A 21,524-nucleotide genomic window follows, 5' to 3' on the forward strand; every position below is an offset into this window, starting at 1 on the left:
TATTTTCTGATGCTCTTTCTCTCTCTTACTGGGCTTCACTTATAATTAATATTGTTGGAATTGCTAGCAAATGAGCTTTGTGTACTTGAAAGAGAAGGATCAAAAAGCATGCTCTTTTAGATTGCTAATTAAATATTTTTTTTATTTATTTCAGTTTAGTGGGCTGTACTTTAGGACCACTTATGCATGTTTGAGTTTCAACATGCATCATCTTCTTTCTAATACTCATCATAAAATAAAATTAAATAAATAAATAAAAACATGCATAGCGTATCTTCCTTCGAGGGGTGGGTAAGTCTCGGATAGGCATCCGCGTATACATATGTCGTTTTCTCCTTTTGGAATGGTTATCATAATTCTGAAGACACTTAAGCTTCTTTCTATTGGCTTAATTGATGTCCAGTTGTCTAGGCAGGTGTGCCTGTATTCGAGACTCCTCCTTTTAACTTATTCCATTTTTTTTAAGTATACTTATGTTTTGATCATTAATATGAAATTGTGCATTGGAATTGAAATTAAAGGGAACGGTCAAAATCCTAAAGGAAGAGGCACTCAAAACAATTATAGCACATTCATATTCAAGTAGAAGTAGCATCATGATATTAAATTGCTGACTGTTTTATTCAAACTGTCCTTATCCCAAAGAGTCTTTGGAAGCCTAAACTTGAGAAGAAAATTTATACCGACAAATGCTGCCCTGATTTTGTTTGGTTGGCATAACCATTTCAGTGCCAATTGTTTTTGACCTGGAAGAGTTTGATAAGCTTGACTTCTTTTTTTTCTTCTTTTTTCTTTTTTGATGGGCAGTGGTTCTATTTGTATCAATATTTGTTTGGTCACTTCCTAAAATTATTTGTATATAATTAATAGCCTTTCACATATGACTAATAAGCTTTAAGAAACTGATATTGTCAATTGTAGTTCAATCATGGTCTTATCTTGGTGGGAGGTAACCTAAACAAACCATCAAGAAGAAAAACAACCACACACAAGATTACAAAATATATAAGGTTAATTTAGTAAAAACGTTTTGCTTATGTCTGCTAAGCCCATCGAAAAATTCACCATCAACAATGATACTTGTTTACAAAAAGAGCTCGATTAAATATCCTCTCTCTCTCTCTCTCTCTCTCATAGACAACCTAATTCTCCCATTACTAGAATTTGTATAAGATTTGGTATTTATATGAAGAGTAACTATACATCATGAAATAAATTTTTAGATTTGCATCATGAATGATATTAAGACAATGTTTTTATTTTTGTATTGTCAAAATTTATTCTGGCCAACTCTTGTAAGTCCTACCCATCACGTCACTTTCTCTCTTCCATCCAACTTATCTATTTTATTTTTTGCTAAATCATTCCGTTTCCCTTTTTTTTTTTTTTCTTTTTTCCCTAATTCATCCTACTTAGCTTTCTTTTCTCTCGGTCAAACTATCAAACATGAACCATAGCTAATTGAATCTTATAAAAAATCCAATTCTCTGTGACACAACATCTGTACTCATTAACAAAAATTTTGAATAGATGTTGGGAAGATTTTTGATTAAAAATCGCATTACACCATAGCATGTGGTTGGACGCTTCCAAAAGTCAATCTAAGCCTCTAGGAGATCGAAGTTTCTTCATGTTAATTGATCCAAGTACTCCAGAACCAGAACCAGAACCAGTAACCCAAGCCTTATTGAGATGACATTGATATACACATATACATACATACATATTGATTAAATTCAACTTCTCTCATATTCCAAAGCCTTATTTTCCATATCCCCTATATGTATATAAAAATAATAGTACAACACATATATAATAGATAAGATTATGCAAGATGCATGTACTAAAGTCTGCATTATTAGGAATATGAGAAAGCAATTGTTGAGTACTACAAGAATATATTGAGATGCTCACTCAGTACTGATGGTTCTGCCAGCTGATAAAATTTTCCAATTTTTGCCTACTCTGAGGTTGTCACATACTTCCATAGTTGGACAAATCACAATCCAACTCCTCAAAGTGGCAGTGAATTGTCCTAAACGCCCACTTTTGTTGGGTGATGAAACTGGCCCTACTTTAAACATTTAGGGTAGGTCATTTGTTGTCTTTTGATCACATGGCTTAGGGTATATATAATTTAAGCTGCACTGTTTGTCCTCCATGTTCACTCAACCTTTTATTATGATGATCTCTCTCTCTCTCTCTCTCTCTCTCTCTATATATATATATATATATATATATATATATATATATATATATAGAGGGTAAAGTGCATTAAACCCCTTTGAATTATTGATCATTTACAAGAAACCTCCCTGAACTACAAAAAAAACCCCTGAACTATGATTTTGTTGTAATTTACTCCCTTGAACTATTGGTTATTTGTAAGAAACTCCCTGAAACTACAAAAAAACCCCATGAACTATGATTTTGTTATAATTTACCCATCTAAACTATGATTTTGTTGCAATTTACCCTGTGACATCAGCTTCCGGCACCGAAAATTTTGAAAGACCAGTTTACCCTTATAACACACTGCGTCGTTTTAACTTATACACTTCTTACATTTTTTTTTTTCTGCCAAAAGATGTTTTTCACCCAACACAACCCAAAACAGAGAGCTAGAGAGAGAGAGAGAGAGAAGAGACCAAAGAAATCCAAGGTCGGCGGGATGGCTCGGTCTCGGATGATGGCAACTTGTGCGCAGAGGACTTGGCTGTGATGAGAGCTCGGTTGACTCGGCCGTGAACTGTGGAGGCGGCGGCGAGCTCAAGGGGGCTCAGCAATGAACTGTGGACGACTGTGTGCTCGAAACACGGACGGCGGTGTACTCGGCTATAGAGATGGCAAAATGGGCGGGCGAGCTTGGAATGGACAGTGGAATGGACCGGTGAGCAAGGTGAGCTGAACGGCGGGCAAGGCCGTGACGGCAATGGGCTAACGCAACGGTGCAGAGAAGTGCGATATATATGGCCGACGGATCTGGCGGGTGGTGCAACAGCCATGATGGAGTTATGATAGGAGACCCACCGATCCCAGCAACAGATTCTTTGGCTTATCAAAACACTCCTCAGACGACATCTACCACTCCGATCCCAGCCACAAATTCCTCGGCTTCATCGTCCCGTTCAGTCAATCAATTTGCGCGAATGGGGTAAACTGCAAAAAAAATATATAGTTCAGGGGGGTTTCTTGCATATACCCCAATAATTCATCGGAGTTTCTTGCAACTTTTATAATTCAGGGGGGTTTCTTGCACAGACTCTAATAGTTTAGGGGGGATTTTTTGTAACTTTTATAATTTAAGAGGATTTCTTGCACATACCCTAATAATTCAGAAGGATTTAATACACTTTACTCTAGAGAAGAGAGAGAGAGAGAGAGAGAGGGAGAGGGAGGGAGATTTTATTATATTAGGGCTACACCTAGCCGACAAACAAAAGGTTGTCTTAGTGGAAGATGATTTCATTTGCTTCCTTTACTTGTATGGCAAAAGACTTTTAGCAATTTGCGTAAGCTTTCCGTACAATTGGTGGTGATTTATGTTTAAACGAATTTGAGCATTAAAACATGGGGAGCTGATGATGAACTTGGGTGGGGTCAAATGAGTTTCCCTTGAATGCATTGAAAGGGTGAGCCTTCGCACACTCCTGGAGACACCAGTACTAATTTCCAGCTAGGTTCATAATGATGTTAAAAATAGAAATAATTACACTTACATTCTCTTTAAATTGCTTAAATAACATCAACCATTCATTAGTCAGGTATGAGTTTGATACTCTTGTCTGTTTGTATCATGCTCAAATTTTATTTAAAACTCGTGAACTAAATCATCACACTTACGGTCCAATCAATTGAGAAAGAATCAATAGATTTCTTTTTAGGACCGATTAATCTTTTTCAAACGCAACATACAATTCTCCATTGTACTGCACTCTCCAAGTGTGCTTGTTCTATTAGATAACTCAAAAAATATATATTATACATAAAAATAATAAAAGTATAATAGGTATAATAGTCATTTAACAACTTCAAAACAAATTCAACACTAACAAGGAGGTCAGAATTATTTTTGAAAACATATCAGAGAGGCAATGTAATTATTCTTTAATAATAATTAAAATAAAATGAATTGATTTGTAAATTATAAAATTCACAATACATTAAAGAATTTTTAAAATAGGAAAAACATATTCTTTAAATAAATAAAAAATGAACAGAAGGTTGGCTTGTTAATAGATTTTTTTTTTTTTCATTTTGCCAGTCATTCATGAAAAAGAAAAAACTTTCAATTCTTGGGGTGTTAAAGGTTACAATTAGGGCAACAAATAAAAAGTTGGGTGAGGCCTGTGGATTCACGAAAAATTATTAATTGCAAGAGAGACGATGAGTTGTGATTTATTTTTACAGTGATATTCAAGGACTTTCTTACATTCGTGGCACCAATAAGGACCGTAAATAATAATTTATCGCGATTCACATGGCTGCATCTAGAAGTCACGCTAGCATCGGTAGCAATCTTTTGTTATGGAGCTGAAGTACCGAGTAGGAGAAAGAGTATGGTCAAATCAAGTGAGACCAGAAATCACGCCCTTTACATAATGAAAAAAGCCGTAATAAGTTGGCACCTTAACCTTATTATAACACCTATGAACTGACTGTTTTTTCACCTTAATTACATACAAATTTTGAAAGAGTTGTCTTTAGTATATATTTTTTTTCTTTTATATTTATACAGTCAAAATTTTGTATTAAAATTTATTTATAACAAATCATACAATTTAGTTAAACTTTTATATCTATTCTCTTTCTTCTGATTTTTAGCAAGGGAAAATGAGAAATTGTTACTTTTTTATTATTTTCTATCAAATTGAATTGTTACTTTTAACTAGTTAATATATTTTTATTTTTGAATATTTTGATATGAACTTTTTTTTTTTTTTTTTTTTTTTGTGACAAATCATTTAAATAACACTTCTTTCTTTCGTCTCATGTTGAAAGTTCATTTCAAAAATTGTGGCCACAAAATTATAAATCATAATTTTTGAGGTCGACTTTTAATTAGGAAGAGTGATAGTAACACGATCCATGCACCATTCTCTTTAGTCAAAAACATGTTAATTTAAAATAGAGTTCATGACAATAATCATGAGGTTCATGACACACTTGACAGAATTTTTGCCGTCCTTTCTCAGAGCTAGAAACAATTTTTCAAAACACATTTTGACATGTGTCCTAATTAATTGCCCTTCAATTTGTAGATTACTACCATGATGCCATATATTTTATGCATCAACTTTTCATATTTTTGTTTTAAAATATGAAAAAGGAGGTGGTTATGTTGGTCATTCACATATGCTGGGGGCATGAATAATGTGTATTTTAAGTTACCTTCAATTCCTAAAAATTTCAAAATGTGTGGGCTGCGATGTTTTTTGCCCTTTATTCCCTTTGAATGTCATCAACATAGGTTTTGACTCCTAGGCATCTGAATCAAGCATTAAAGACAGAAAGAAGGGATAACTTTGTCATACGAGTGGGTTGTGGATCCTAGTGAATAATATATTACTCATATAAATTTTAGGGAAACTATATTAAACCTTTTTTCTTATCTGTATTTTTCACTAAATTTTTTGTTTTTATTTTTTTATTAACAAATCGTCCTCAATTACTCAGGGGTTGATTTAATTAAGAGGAGTTGGTTGAAGGAGAACTGAAATATAAATTGACTTAAATATCCATTAAAGCCTAGTTAAAAATCTACTTTACTTCTTTTTTTTATTTATTAAATAACCTAAACGACATTATTTACAGAAATTAAAAATTATATTGTTTTTTTGTTTTAACATTTTACTAGACTGACAAGTTCACATTAATCACATGGAAGGAATTTTTTATTTTTTTATAGGAAAAAATGATATTGAAATATATATAAATAATAATAATAAAAAAGAAGAAGAAGAAAACATGTAGGCATAAATATTAATATGAAAAAGGAAAAAAATTAGGCATTATTTCTCATAGTGTCCCTTTAATAAATTTATATTTCAAAAAAAAAAAAACCTAGATTTACAGGGTATATTAAAATAGGTACAAGGACATTTTTGTTTAAAAAATATATGAGAAACTAAATATCCAAACAGCTCCCTTTCAACTAACTTCCGTTAGTTAAATCACCCCCCTCAAATAGTTGAGGGGGAATTATTGACAAAAAAAATAGAAAAATGGAGTTTAGTAAAAAACACAGATAGAAAATGGAAGTTTAATGTAGTTCACCCTAAATTTTATAATCACAGAAATAAAAATCCATCTATTTATGTAATAATCATGGTTCGCTGTATTGGTTAGTTCGTAACCCTTTTTCAAGGGTTCAATACCGTTATATACTTCCAAGAATCGGTCAATTAATACTAATATCCGTCCGAATTCGTCACACCACAACTGATACTGCGACTGTGAACCAAGAAAATAATTCCAATAAAAAAGAGTCCAACAAGACTCACTTTTCAAAAAAATAAAAATACTTTTTAAAGATATATGAAAATCATTAATTACCACATCAAATAGATTATATAGTCGAGTAAAAGTAGTTGTCAACTACATCATTTTTCAATTTTTATGGAGTAACTTCTGAATTAAGAAGATCTACCATTACTATTTAAAAAAAAAAAAAAAAAAGTCTCCAATATTGTGGAGGCAGTAAATGGCAATCACTGTCAAGAAATATTTGGTAGAATCATTTTGTTTTCTGGACTTTTGTTGGCTTTCTCTTGGAACTAAAAGAAAATTGGAATAATAAAGCTGGGCATTTCGGAGCAATGTGCTAACACACCTTCTGTCTCCTCTTCCACTACATTCATGTACACATGTGTATACATCCCTATCAAATTCATTTTTCTACCCACTTAAAGATAATGAGGGCTTGCTAGTGATTCAAATTCTTTCAATAAAAAAAATAATAATAATAATAATTCCTTTAATTTATTTCTTTTTTCTCTTTTGCAGTGTGTGGCAGATTAAAAATTGTATAATTCAAGTGGTGCAAAATGGATCCCTTTCTCTCTCTACAATACACCACTATGGCACTTTTGGTGACTATAAATCCACCCCACCTCCCCACTTATCCATCATGTTTAACCTCCTCTCCTCTCCTCTCCTCTCCTCTACCTCCCCCAACTTGCACAATCTCTCACAGATCTCTTTCTCTCTCCATATATATATGTGACCTTTTCATTGTACTCCAAATCCCTATTTCCTCTGTTTTTCCTCTGCTCAGAACAGAGGAGGGAAAGAGGAAAATAAAAATAAAAATCACTTTCTTAAATCCTCTCTTCTCAAATTTTGAACATTTCCATGAGTTTCTATCACTATGTCCACAGTGGTGTGTCAAGGATTGCAGTCATGTCTCAAGGATTGCAGTCATGTCTCGAGTCCCAGCTCATCGAGACGAGGACACTGAGGCTCAAACTGGCTTCACCAAGGCCACACTTGTCTGAATCCATCATAGACACTGCTACAGAGCAACTAGAAGAGAAGTGTCAATACAAAGAAATCAACAAGAAGGCTCTGTATGCCAGTGAAGACCACCTCATGTCCTCGAATCTCGAGGTCGGTGGTTGGAGCTTCCTTCAAGCTCTCTCCAACACCACCCAAAGTGATCCCAAAGAAGAAATGAGCAAAGAAAGCCCCTATGTCCCTCCTTTGGGGAAGAGGTCTTCCTCTATTCTAAGTGATAAGAGCTTGGAATTGTGTACCGAGAATTTGGGTAGCGAAACTGGGACTGACATAGTTGAAAGCAGCATTTTCTCCTTCCCTTCATTGGATTGCGAGGGTGGAAAGTCTCCAACAAGGGAGCAACCAAAGTCGCGGCAATGTGTGGAATCTAGGAAAGTGAGTGCTAGGAATTTTCCGCCTCCCTTGACAACCATGAGTAGCGCGAATCCGGTCCGGATTAGGCCCCACCGTGAAGGCGGTAGATTGATTATCAACGCGGTGGAGGCCCCATCGCCGTATGCTTATCTTCAAGCTGAGAGAAGCAATGGCCGTCTTCGGCTATCCTTTTTGAAAGATTGTGATGGTACTACTTTTGACTCGGAAGTGGCCGCCGCCGTAGAAAACGACGAAAGCAGTGAGGAAAATGAAAAGGGTGTGTTTGAAAATGAGGCAAATGATGAAGAACAAGAGGAGGAGGAAGAAGAATTTGAAGAGCAAGAAGATGATGGAGGAGAAAGTGTTGCATGTGTGGAGAAGGACATGGATGGAAATAGTATTGATGCTGGGGTTGAAATGGGAGTGGAGAAGTTCCAAAGGCCAACTAGATGCAAGGAAGGTGGGCGTGGCAAAGAAGGATTATGTAATTGGGAGCCTTTGTGGGTGGCTACAACCTAAAGTTGCATTTTGGAACTCACCGTAGTCAAAATTCTACAATTTTTTGTTTGTCATTTACCCTTTTTGTCCCCCCTTTTTTCTTTTAAATTCCCTTGTTCCATATAATATGCTAATTGGGTAGTTACTATCGTTATTTCTCTCTCTTTTTATTACTCCCCCTTTGGAGGACTATGTGGATTCTAAATCACTTTGACAGAGACAAGCACGACAAGCACAATGATCCGATGTCTAAGGCAAGAATCTCATTTTATTTTAAGTGAAATCATTCGAGATTCCCACATCAGTGTCATGTTTAACACTGTTTCAAACTTTGACCAATCAAGTATTGTGAATATTTATTATTTGTGGTGATAGTAGTGTTTGTTGTGAAAAATATGGTTGGATGTCATGTCAAATGTAAATAAATATATATATGTAACTATTATTAAATATAATTAAATGCTACAATTTAAATATATAATTAACAAATAAGGAACAGGATTAAGACCAAGGCTGTAATGAAATTCTGTTTCTTTGAGACATTATTTCCCCCAATGGGTCTCTCGGCGACTGTCTTTCAACATACAACAATCTTTCTTCAATTGGTTGTAGTAATTCGAACCACATACGGGGTTATGCTCTCTCCGACCCCGACACGAATCAAAAAGAAATAAACTTGAATTGAATTAGATTAAGAAGGTAGAAGGAATATAAACAATATGATTTGCACAGTCATAGGTTGTACCTATTGGGTGAACATGCATGGGTTGTACCTCTTCGGCCAAAATTGATGTTGGAAACTAGTTTTGAAAACTAATAAATAAAGTGTATTCAAGCCAACTTTGGGGTAAAATAAAAGTGGGTCCTGTTGAGATTTTTTGCATGTTCAAAGTGGGATGTGTTCCTCTCAGTAAAGAGATGAATGTAGCATATTTGTTTATTCAAAAAAGTTTCTCAATGAAAGAGAAATTGTATTCTAAAGTATGTATTTGATAAGAACTTAAAGAAGAGAAATTTGTTTGTCGGAAAAGGTTGCCCCACATAGGAAGATGATTGAAACAGATGGAGTTTATTTACTCACATTTGACACCTTGGAATTGCGCCCTTGGAGCACTCAAGTTTTAACGCCCCAAATTCCATGATCCAGTGCATTAACCAAGAAGCCCTAGAGGAATGGTTTCATTACAAACCGGCATTTTTAACATAAGGAAAACATGACTCATCCTCACTAAAATGATCAAAACTCACACCGTAGTTGGAATTTTGGAATGACACAGGTGCGGAAGTTGAAGCCCATGGCTAATGTGACCCAGAATATGAATCAAATGAAGTTCGCTAATGTCATACCAAGAGGTTCTAGGCCCTAGAGGAATGGTTTCGATACAAGCCGGCATTTTTAACATAAGGAAAACAGGACTCATCCTCACTAAAATGATCAAAACTCACACCATAGTTGGAATTTCGGAATGACACATGAATCATTGGAAAGCTTGTTTCAATACAATCAATTTGGATTTAAGGTGAGCAAGATATGGTTGTTTGAAGTTAGCCCGACAGTGCTGTGAACATGAACTAAGATCGACCTCAGTGAACCTAAGATCGATACCAACAAAACATAAAATTTGAGATCGATCTCAACGAAACAAAGATCGATCCCAGTGAACCTAAGATTGATCCCAATGAAACATAATAAAAAATAACCCTACAGAAAGGTTCATGCATGGCCACCCTATATTATTCATATGCATATATATGGTCCCAAAATTGAATCTAAAACCTCCCAAGTGATGAAATATGGTATGGACATGGTGAATCCTAAGTATGTGTGTGCAACACACATCCTTAAGTGAGCAAAATAAGATGGAAGCAATACTTATTTGAAATAAAAATGGCCTAATGGCCTCATTACATTATTTTCTCCAAGTATCAAATACAATTATCCCAAATCATACCAAATACTCATAATTACATTTCCCAAACATGCATGTCACCTCAATTACTACATCCGAATGAACTACAACATGAAATGGAAATAAATACCCATATACATCAAATTACATTTCTAAAACAAGTAAGAGATGTGTCCTCGTCATTAGCCTTGCTTCAACCTAGAAGGGGAATCAACATGGGGTGAACTTACAATGCTCAGTAAGAAATATGCTAGGTATATACACATACCACATTCATTTGGCATCACAAGAATAACCCGTGTCAACAATGTAAAGGGACATGCTCCGAAACGTCTATTTATAGGAATCCAAAAGCATCATCCAAAGTTACCAATTGCACTTAGGCATATCAATTTTATTATATGAATCTCAATATAAGTATACAACATCTATTTCATTTCTAGTAGTCATATACATAGCAAATGAATTACAACAAGTAATCAAGTCGCAATTGCACATGGATGTCAACTGGCAACGAAACCGGGAATTGAAAATAATAACAATAAACTAAGTTGCAATTACACATAGAGACCAACTTGTTAAAATAAGATTCGAAATTAACAAGAGAGGGATATCTCATACACACGAACCCTGGTCACACACATTGCATTAACCGGTAAAATGGTTCTTTCGGAATAAGACCGCCAGTACCCAACCATAATTGTTTTAGGATACTATCCTATAGGTAACTAACCAAGTCGCCACTATAAAGTTGGAGAGTCCTAACTCACTCGTGAGTACCAAGCCCTCGTGTCACAAGTCAAACAGTACAATAAACCCCGAGAATATCCTAAAATCATCATACAATTCCACAAGGTAAGCACATATCGATATATATCCAAATTGTACTTCACAAGCGCACATAAGCTCATGTTTTTCACACGAATCCTGTCTCAAAGTCCAATGCTATCATGACATGCTCATTAATATAATGACAACAACTAAAGTAATAAATGATTATAATCAACTCTATGTAATCGTGAAAGCATTTTATAAATTCCAATACAACTTTGATATCCACATAGTTATAGTTACAAAAGTAAGCTCACAACATCATTCAGATAACCTCAAAAGTAAGTAAAACATCAATACACCATATTAGAGCAACTCCAATGCTCTCTCATTTGGGCCTCTCAAACTCAAAATATGAGAGTTGGGTAAAAAATGATCTCTCCAATGGACTCTTATTTGAGCTCTCAAAATTTGAGATTTTCAAATTTCTTCTCATATATGGCAACTGCCAAATTTTTTTGGCAAGTCTCTCATTTCCCAAAACGGTGCCGTTTCTCACCAGTTATCACCCATTCGCATCTCTATATGTATATTATATATATTATATATAATATATATAAATTTTTGAAAAAAAAATTATGTAGAAAAATTAATTCACAAATAGTGGTAAAAAAATTATAAAAAAATTGTTTTTTTTTTTTTGTCCTTTTTTGACCAAATATTTTAGATTTATACTTCTTTTTAATTAGGTGTAATTTTAGTTTCCTTCTAATATCTACAACTTGACGTAGAATGTGCCTAATATTAATATTACTGATGCAAATATGAATGGTGGGAATGGTAGTTGAAAAAAAATAGTGGTTGTGTTAAAAAATAGCATTTTGCGTGAAATGTGCCATTGGAGCAAAATTGTTAAAATGTAGCATTTTGGCACTGTAGCACATGTCAAAATATAAATTTGGCATGTGAAAATAGGTTTTAGCATTGGAGATGCTCTTATCCATATAGCCTCAAAAGTAAACATGACACTTATACACATATATGAAATCTACAAAATCGAGTAAGAACCTAATTAGCTATAGACTAATATTACAATAACAAATCCAATAAACATATTAGGTATAACATAAATAGTCATATCATTAAATCATCATTTTTAAAGCCTCATTAACCCAATTATGAAATTCTAGATACACACACACACACACACAAATGCATGTATACACACAATCTAACCTCACAAAACTCAAAGAAATATAGCCTTACATACTCAACACACCCCCTACCTCATTAAGATGAAAATCTCAAAAGTCCAAAAACCCAAGTGCTCCAATCACGCTACAACCTTGAAGGGTCGATAAGGATGACTAGGAGAACATTAAACCCTCCTACAACCGGCCCCAAATTCAACTTTAAAATAACTTCCAAAACTTAAAATGCCCCGAATCAAAAACAAAAGCAAGAGTTTTGTTGCTCTTGGTGTCCCTAACATTTCTCCCTTCCTACGATGACTCATAAATCTCAGCGAAGGTAGATGATACCAATCCTTAAAGCTTGTATGAAAAAGAAAGAAAAAGAAAATAAGAAATAAAAAAATAAAAAGAGAAAGAAAAAAAGGGAGGGAGGACCCAAGTGCTCCAATCAAGCTACAACCTTGAAGGGTCAACAAGGATGACTAGGAGACATTAAATCCTTCTATGACCGGCCCCAAATCCGACTTTGAAATCACTTCCAAAAACTTAAAATGCACTGAATCAAAAACAAAAGCAAGGGTTTTGTTGCTCTTGGTGTCCCTAACATTTCTCCCTTCCTACGATGATTCACAAATCTCAACGAAGTTAGATGATACCAATTCTTAAAGCTTGTATGAAAAAGAAAGAAAAATAAATAAAAAAGAAAAGAAAAATAAGAAATAAGAAATAAGAAATTAAAAGAAAAAGAAAAAGAACAAAAGTGCACCCCCCCCCCCTCCTCGCGTGTGTCTGGCATCTCACTCCCTCTCTCCTCTAAACATATACACATATATAACTATACATGACATAAAAGTCAAGGGTGGGTCCCAGCCTTTTCCAAAAATGGCAAAAAGGCCCAAAAAAGAAAATATCAGGAAAATAATAGCGCAAATGCCCCAAAATAATAAATACAAAGTGTTGGGAAAAAAAATTCCCGAACACTTGACTGGATCCGATCCCACTTGACCCGAGACCCGAAAAGGTCTAAAAAAAAAAAAAGGAAAGACGAACAGGTCCTCACACAAGTTGACTTGACCTGGATGCCAAAACCCCTTATTATGTTTTCCCCTTTAACTTCCAAAAAAAAAAAGAAGAAGTTGACTTGACCCGACTGGTCCTATTCAATCAAGTTCATGGATTCAATTTGGATTTGGGTTGGTTTTAATTCAATTACATGGTTCCTGAATCTAAATTAAATCATTCGAATATAGGGGTTTGAGCCCAAAACGACGGATGTCAGGGGGCGGTAATCAAGTGATTCCAAACCACTAGACCAAAAACCTATGACATTGAGTCATATTTTAATTGGTCTAAGCCAAATGGTTCCAATCGAACCCAATTTCATTATTTTGTATTTACAATGGCGGATACAGAGACTGTCATTGTATCCGAGGAGACAAGCGCTATACAGACCATTCAGGCTTAGGAGATAGGATCAAATCCTAGCCTCGGTCTATGTTCTTTATTTAATTGTTTGTTATTTTACTTATTAAATATGCATCATTAATTAAATAATAGAAACTAAATTATTTAATTAATTGTGGTTCTAACATATTGTGTATATATAATTTATCTCATAAGGACATTAATATAATAATTATTTTATCTTAAATTCCAAATGAAGCATACATTTTTCAAGAATCTTAAAACAATTTATTTCTTGTGTTTTTTAATATATGCTTCCATTTAAGATATAAACAAGTATGTATCATACTCATAATTGAGATATAGGAAAAATAATGTTAAAAGCATTATTGCATGAGGATATGCTCTATATTGATGTGTTCAATATTTTGTGAAATGGAAGCATGTTATATATTATTATGTTAGGTAAATTAATGAGATATAACATGATCCAATATTGAATAAGAATATTTATATGTTTATTATGATTTAAAATTTGTTTTAAAACTTTATACCATGTGTCAAATTTTGTAGAATCTTTTTTTCTTTTTCCTTTTTTTTTTTTTTTTTTTTGTATGTGATTTATATTGATGAGTGCAAAATTGTGATATATTAATAATTAATTCAGTAGTGTTTAAATTAATGTATAGTCATGTGATATAATTACATTATTTTATGTGAGTTCAATGTTGTTTTAATGAATGCTTATTTAAATATTGAGCTATGTAATAGAATTAATTACTGTATTTTTAATTCAATATAGTTTAATTAATTGATGTTTATTATAATCAATTGTTTTATAAGTAGAGTGTCTGTGTATTTAACATAACTAGAATAAGATATAGACTAGCGTCAAAGACACGTATTATAAGAATATTTTTCGATAACTCTAAGAAATTTAATAGAAAATGATATGAATACACTAGAATAGTATGCCTAAATAAAACAGACAGGCCAGTTCAAGCTAGGTTCGAGCTATAAAGTATAAGTTAGTTATAAGTTAATGTTGGTTCCCAAAGCCTGTCTTGAGGTTTGTTCTTTTAATGTCAAATGCATGTTCTAGTATTGGTATCACTCGCAGGGGTATTTTCAGTCTTTATACATATGTGTGTGAATGTGTATAATCATATTACACTTCCTTGAGATGTTACATTTCACCACAAAGCTCATGTTCTGGTAGATATACAAACATACCTGTTGAAGCAACACATGTTCTTAGTGTGGGCATTTCAGTAATTTTAATTACATCCTCAGTGGTATTATGACCAATATTGTATGCTGTGAATGTATTATATTATCTGCAAAAGGTACATTGCATTGGAAATACATTTGTCTTGCTGATAATTGTATCTCTCTTATGTGTTTAACATATGTCAAAGAGAGGGGAGGCAATTCTGGTATTCTTGATATATTTCTGGTATGGTGAAGGACTCACATGTTGGTGCCATGTGTACAGTTGTCCTAGTGAGAGAGTAACTAATGACATGTGACCGCCCAAGTTTTTCAACCCGGTGCGTCAGTGATGAACCGAAAGTTAATCCGATAACGGACCCGGAATGCGGAAGCAAATGATAAACCAAGGTCTTAAAAGATAGGAATCACTCCTAAGACACTAATGTGACCTCTCATGAGATCACGGGACTTAAAGAGAGTAAAAGCGGATACAAAGGTCAAAAAAAAGACAAAATTCGTTATCCGAGAGGCAATATGGTCAATTCACAATTAAAGAGAGAAACTTGAATCTAAACAAGTCAAACAAGGTGAATACAATCTAATCTAATCATTTCAAGACATTCTAAGAGGTTTTAAGAACATTGGCTAAGAATCCCACAAATTGCCCTTTCCCAGTTGAAGTGAAAACTGACACTACTTCACTAAAACATGTATATCTATCACTGTGCTTGGAATCTGAGAATCGTATATGTACCATTGGAAAGCTAACTCAAAATGCTTGAGTTTAAGCTCAAGAATCACCCCATTTGGATAAGGAACGAAGAAGATATGAACCTTTGAAGTTGGATATTCAATACTAAAATGAAACCTCGAAGCTGTAGTGCACAAGGGACATTTCGGTCGACCGACTTAGATTTTCGGTCGACCGACTAAGAGTTTCGGTCGACCGAAACTCACAGAATGTTTTCTGAAAGCTGAATTTTTACTGTTCATTTGGTCTCAAAAGGGATTGGTCGACCGAGATGGAGTTTCGGTCAACCAAAACTCCTCGAAATGTTGCTGAAAGCTCCTCTAAACATGTGAAATTGCAATGGAACCTATGGGATTCACTCTACCCACATGCATAGATCAAAAATTGATTCATTTTAAGAAAGATTGAACATATGAATATATCATTTACAAGAATTTCACGTGGCAAACCTCCAAGATGGTTAAAATACACTTTTAAAAGAAAAGTTTGATACCAAAAGAGTATTGATGCAAAATTAAACATATTAGGCCCTTGGCCTCCATACATACATGCTTATAATGTCAAAAGTGTATACTTAAGTATCATTACATGTCAAGAAAGTTACATAAGCTCCTAAAGTACCATACACCCATGGTACACAAAATATGACATCAAAGTTAAGCATGCTAAACACTTGCATGTCAATATACAAAAATGTTCCAAATTGCTCATTAGTCTATAGGGATGATGAGCATCCAAGAACATAGTCTCCTTACCTAAAAAACAACCCAAACCACTAGGGTGAGTAATCAAGTTACTCGTAGGAAGAAGTATATGCGTGTACCCTAAAGTTTTAATATCATTGCAAGATCAATATAGACGAATACAAGGGAGCATTCCACTAAACGTCTATGTTCAAGGTGTTCTAAAGGATCATCTTAAGCTAACTTAAATGAATCTAGCAACACAATACGAAATCAAAAAGTAGAATCCTTGGACACCTAAGCTCGGAATTCTGCCGAAACCTCAACGGTTATTCCGGGCATTAACCCGCAGGGAAGACCACCCTAAGTGCGTACTATCTCAATTGGGGAGAACTCATACCTCCCGCACTAAAGCCAAACTTTAGCCATGTCATTGTAACCATGTCTCAAGAGAATCCAAAATACATTAAGTTCAAAACTTTTACATAATATTAAGGCATATATACCACCTTCCATGCATAAGCATTTTGAAACCACACAAACCATGTCTTGGGGTTCCAAGTCTAGAATAGCATAATATATGACAAGTCTTTAACATGATAAGATACGCAAAACAACGCCACTAACTTATTAATTTAAATCATGCCTCAACAACAAGCTTTATATACTAAATCTTAGCATTTTAGCAATAAGCTTCTAAAACAATCATAATCACCAATAGTAATCTACTAGAATGTAGGATTAACATCACAATAGTATAGTAATTCAAGTCAATAAAAGTTCTACACGACATCAACAATCCTACTCAAGATACATACACAATATACATGCTTAATCAATAAAATCCTAAGTCAATCATAAGGATTTCCTATAGTATGCAATACTACAATTCTAAAAGCATGTATACAATATATATTAAACCCCAAAGGATTTTAAAACACTTAAAATATAAACAAACTACCACCCCTACCTCAATAGAGAATTGAATCTGTATAATCCAAGCAACCAAGCTCAAAATGGAAAACAAGTTTAGGGTTAATGAAGAAGAGAGTGAGGGGAAAATTTTTTGTTCCAGGGTTTTAAGTCTAGGGTGAATGGAACGAAGCCAAAAATGAAGTCAAAGCTATTAACCAAGCTTTTCTCCAATGGTGGCTAGGCTAGGGTTCTTGAAAAACATGTGAATGAAAAAGATAAAGTGTGAAATGGTGAGTGGAAGGGTTAGAAATCATCCACTCACTATGTATTCTTACACTACCTCTCACACATACACAATGCAAGACTTATTTTGGTGCCTACACTTGTCACAAATCCAAGGCCCCTTCCTAGGCTTAATCTTAAGCCTACACTTGTCAACAATCAAAGCCAACATGTGCACCAATCCTAGGCCGACAAGTGATTGAACCACCACCCTCCAAATGTCAAAAGATCACACATCCAAATCACTCCACCCCATTGCCAACAAGTGGAACCATGAGAATGTGACACTTATCACATTTTTCAAAAATTGCAAAAAGGTCATTTTTCAAAATATCTTACAAATTAAATTGCAAAAGGTCCCTAATATGAAAAATAATTACTTTATGTAATTACACAAAAACCCCAAAATAAAGAATAATTACAATGAAGTATGCATCCATGCCCTTTTACGAAAATAAAAGCAACTAGCATGCTTTTCTACAAAAGTGAAAATACAAATGTCATGGAAATCAAATATCATGAATGCATGCAAAATTGGAATCAAATCCGAGCACAACAAGTAAGGTTATGCAAGGAAAAATGAAAAACGAGAAAAAGACGAAAAAGGGAAAAGACAAAAAAAAAAAAAATAAATAAAAAATAGACAAAAAAAAAAAATTCATCTAAAAGAAAAAAGAGGAAAAAGACCGGGTCATTACATAACAACAATGTATATCCTTGGTTCTATTCAACAACATTGTATATTGACATTTGTAGGCTAAAAGAGGTGTGAGTTTGTGACATATTCTAAGTGTTGTGAAGGGGATATATTGGTCTATTCACCACAAAGAATATCAGAATACTTCTTTAACGATGATTAGTTGATGATGGATCACTACTATCCATTCTTGGGCAGCAATATTATAGTATAAATATACTGTTATAGTTGTTTGCATGATGTATACTTTAAGAGAGCCTGAGATGAGCCTTTGAGGCAAACTAATAAACTAAAATATGAGAAGGTCTCGAGAGTCAAGAACAAGAAATATATTTCTTAGTGTTAATTGTTGATTCAAGCCTATTATCTATCTCAGAATATAAGATTCAAAGATTATTCTTTTGGTGAACAACATGAAGATAGCAGTCAACACATTTCTGGTGCAAATGAGAGGTTGAGAAGGTCCAATTTTGTTGTGGTCATTTCTGGGGCTGTAACAAGGGTTGAGCATATGTATTTGGCTACTTTAGATCTGCAGAAGGAGCTCACATGATCACATTTGTACTGCAGTAAGTTTTCATAACTCAAACCCTCACAAATCTGGCTTTCTAGTATAAGGTGGTTGTCACTAAAGTTGTTGTTGATATATCTTGCTCTTACAAAGATGTTTATCAATTGAGCATGACTAAAATGATGGTTTAAAGCAATGCATTCTCATATTCATCTTAGAGAATTGACCAATTTTGTTTTAAGCTGTAAAACCCTTGTGAACAAAAGTTTATGCTGAAATTGACCTAGACTGTTTAATGATTTTGAAATGACCTACTATGAATGTATTGAACATCATATGATCATGTCTAGTTAGTTGATACAAGTCTGTGAGAAGCAAACTCAGGTTGAGTTTCAGGTCAAATTACCTTTTTGTAATACCCCTATTTCTTTAGAGCAATTAATTTATTATTTTAATTGCATTTTAATTGTTTTATTTGGCTAATTGTTCTTATTAAATTATTAAGTGGCTATTTGATTTAAATTGGCTAATTACATTAGTTTAAATTATTTATTGTGCTTTACTTGTCATGACTTGTTTATGTGCAATTTACTTGTTCAATTAATTGGTTTATTTTATTTTAATTTAATCATGGTTTAGGCTTGGAATTACTTGACCCAAAGGAATGGGTTTGGGCTAATTGGAGAAGGCCTAGTTAAGTTATATAGAATTATAGCTCATATGAAGATATATATATATATATACATAATTATATGTGTATGTTATTTATATATATAGATATATGTAAAAATCATGTGGATAGGGACTTGGTAAATTAATACGTTTGGGGAATAATAAAAATATTATTATTATTAGTATTAATTTTTTTTTTTAGTTAAGTCTTATGTTAGGATATGTGGGTTAGTGTGTGTGTGTGTGTGTGTGTGTGTGTGTGTGTGTGTAGTCAGAAGAAGATAGTTTTACATATACGTGAGTTACAAAAGAAGCAAAGATCCAGAGAGAGAAAGAGAGAGAGAGATAATGGGAAAAAGAATGTGACCAGATATAGCTTGGAGGTTGCCAGAATTAGAGAAGAAGACCGCAGAATTTATAAAGTTGATTTTCAATCCGAAAATCATAAGGCAAATTCTTTATCTATCTCTTCCCCTTTGAATCTATGATCTCTCCAACACTTGATAGACTTTAGGGATTAAATCAGAGAATGAAATTCATCAATTAATTGCTATGCATAAATTGAATTGAAAGATTTCGTATTTCTATGTATTTATTCTTTAACTTGATGAATTCTTTGATTTGATGCATAAAATTTGTTTTAAATTGTTTGATCTTATGTATATTCGTTGTCTAAATCATTGTTGATCATATAGGACTTAGAAATCATGTTTTAGGACCCGAATAATAAATTTATAGACCTAAAACAGATTTACCAAAACTGCTCTGCGACTTTGTGCTTGAGCACAACGTTGTTCCGACGTACGGTGCTCGACCACTGGGGGTTATGCTCGAGCACTACGTTGTGCTCAAGCACAGATTGTTATGCTCGAGCTCTAAGAATCCGTTTTCTCCAAAAGTGTTCTAAATGACCCCGTTTTAAGTATAAATGATCCTGAACATGTTTATAAGTATTAGGAACAGTGACATAGGTATAAAATATATAAATTAGTAATAGACCCTCGTGTTTTGATGTTTGATGGAAATGATTGAATTAATTAATAATATAATTTAATCTTTCGTGATATTTACTTTGTGTAATTAAAGGTAATTGTTGGATTCATTATTATAATCATTGTTGTTGATATACTTATGAATTACGAGTATAATACGTGGCTGTAATTATTTGTTTTACCTTGATTAGTTATAAATAAATGGTATTATGATTTTTAATCATGCTTATATTATATTCATTGTTCTATGGTCGACTAGCCATTATGATGTCCCAAAATTGTGATAAAATGTGATAGTGTGGCCAAGTTTCAATTTGTAAAATGTCATTACCACTACTAACGTAGTAAGAGTGAGTACGGATTGTCCCAAAGAAAAGCAAGGTATTTTGAAATCAATGTTGGATTAGTAGGTCGAATGATCAAATAGAGTTTGGTTTGATTGATTGAATTAATGGTTCAGTTAAAACAATGCAAATGAATAACAATCTAGAAATTAGGGAAAAGAGTATAAGAGAAAGGTTTTAGGACTTAGAGTTCACCACTAAGCTTCACTTCACCAAACACAAGCAATTGTAAATTAATGAGGAAATTCATGTTGTAAAATGTGTGTGTGTATCATTAATTGAAACTAAGCATGGATAGTAAATAAGCATAAATGCTCTAATTAATCTAGTGAGTAGCATAACCTATCAAATAAAACCATTAACCATTCAATTAAATCACAATTAATCCACACACAAAAATCTAGAGAAATGTATTACTTGCACTCATAAGCATGGAACATCAAACAACAAGAATAAATTGTTTACCTATCTAAGAAATTAAAGCAATTACACTACAACTATGCTAATGACATGAAAATTAAACTAATTAAGCTAAGGAGGTGGCACAATCCATCAAGAAATAAGCATAAACTACCAAATAAACCACAAGAGTAATCAATTAAGCACCATGCCTTAACCATCACTAGATTCATAATTTCAACATACATAGACATGCATCAATTTCATAAAATATAAAGAAAAGCACATGAACATTCATTCTAGCATACATAGACATATGGATAGAATTAAATGATCAATTAAAAGCATTAATCGATACAGATCATGTGTAAATCACAAGATCTATATTTATTCATGGTCAAAACATCAATTACAACTAAAA

At 33.6% G+C, this 21,524-nt stretch overlaps 1 protein-coding gene across 1 annotated transcript; it reads left to right on the forward strand.

Annotated features, from left to right (window-relative positions):
- The first annotated feature begins 7,111 nt into the window (after window positions 1–7,111).
- On the forward strand, window positions 7,112–8,666 carry LOC132295702 (protein FANTASTIC FOUR 3-like). Its single transcript, XM_059793996.1, has one exon. It carries the CDS (start codon window positions 7,354–7,356, stop codon window positions 8,386–8,388), a length of 1,035 nt encoding a protein of 344 aa, XP_059649979.1. The 5' UTR covers window positions 7,112–7,353; the 3' UTR covers window positions 8,389–8,666.
- Window positions 8,667–21,524: the final 12,858 nt, after the last annotated feature.

Source organism: Cornus florida, unplaced genomic scaffold, assembly GCF_030987335.1.
Source record: "Cornus florida cultivar Cherokee Brave unplaced genomic scaffold, ASM3098733v1 CherokeeBrave_3.0.0_Hap2_Chr01, whole genome shotgun sequence".
NCBI classification, from domain to species: Eukaryota; Viridiplantae; Streptophyta; class Magnoliopsida; order Cornales; family Cornaceae; genus Cornus; species Cornus florida.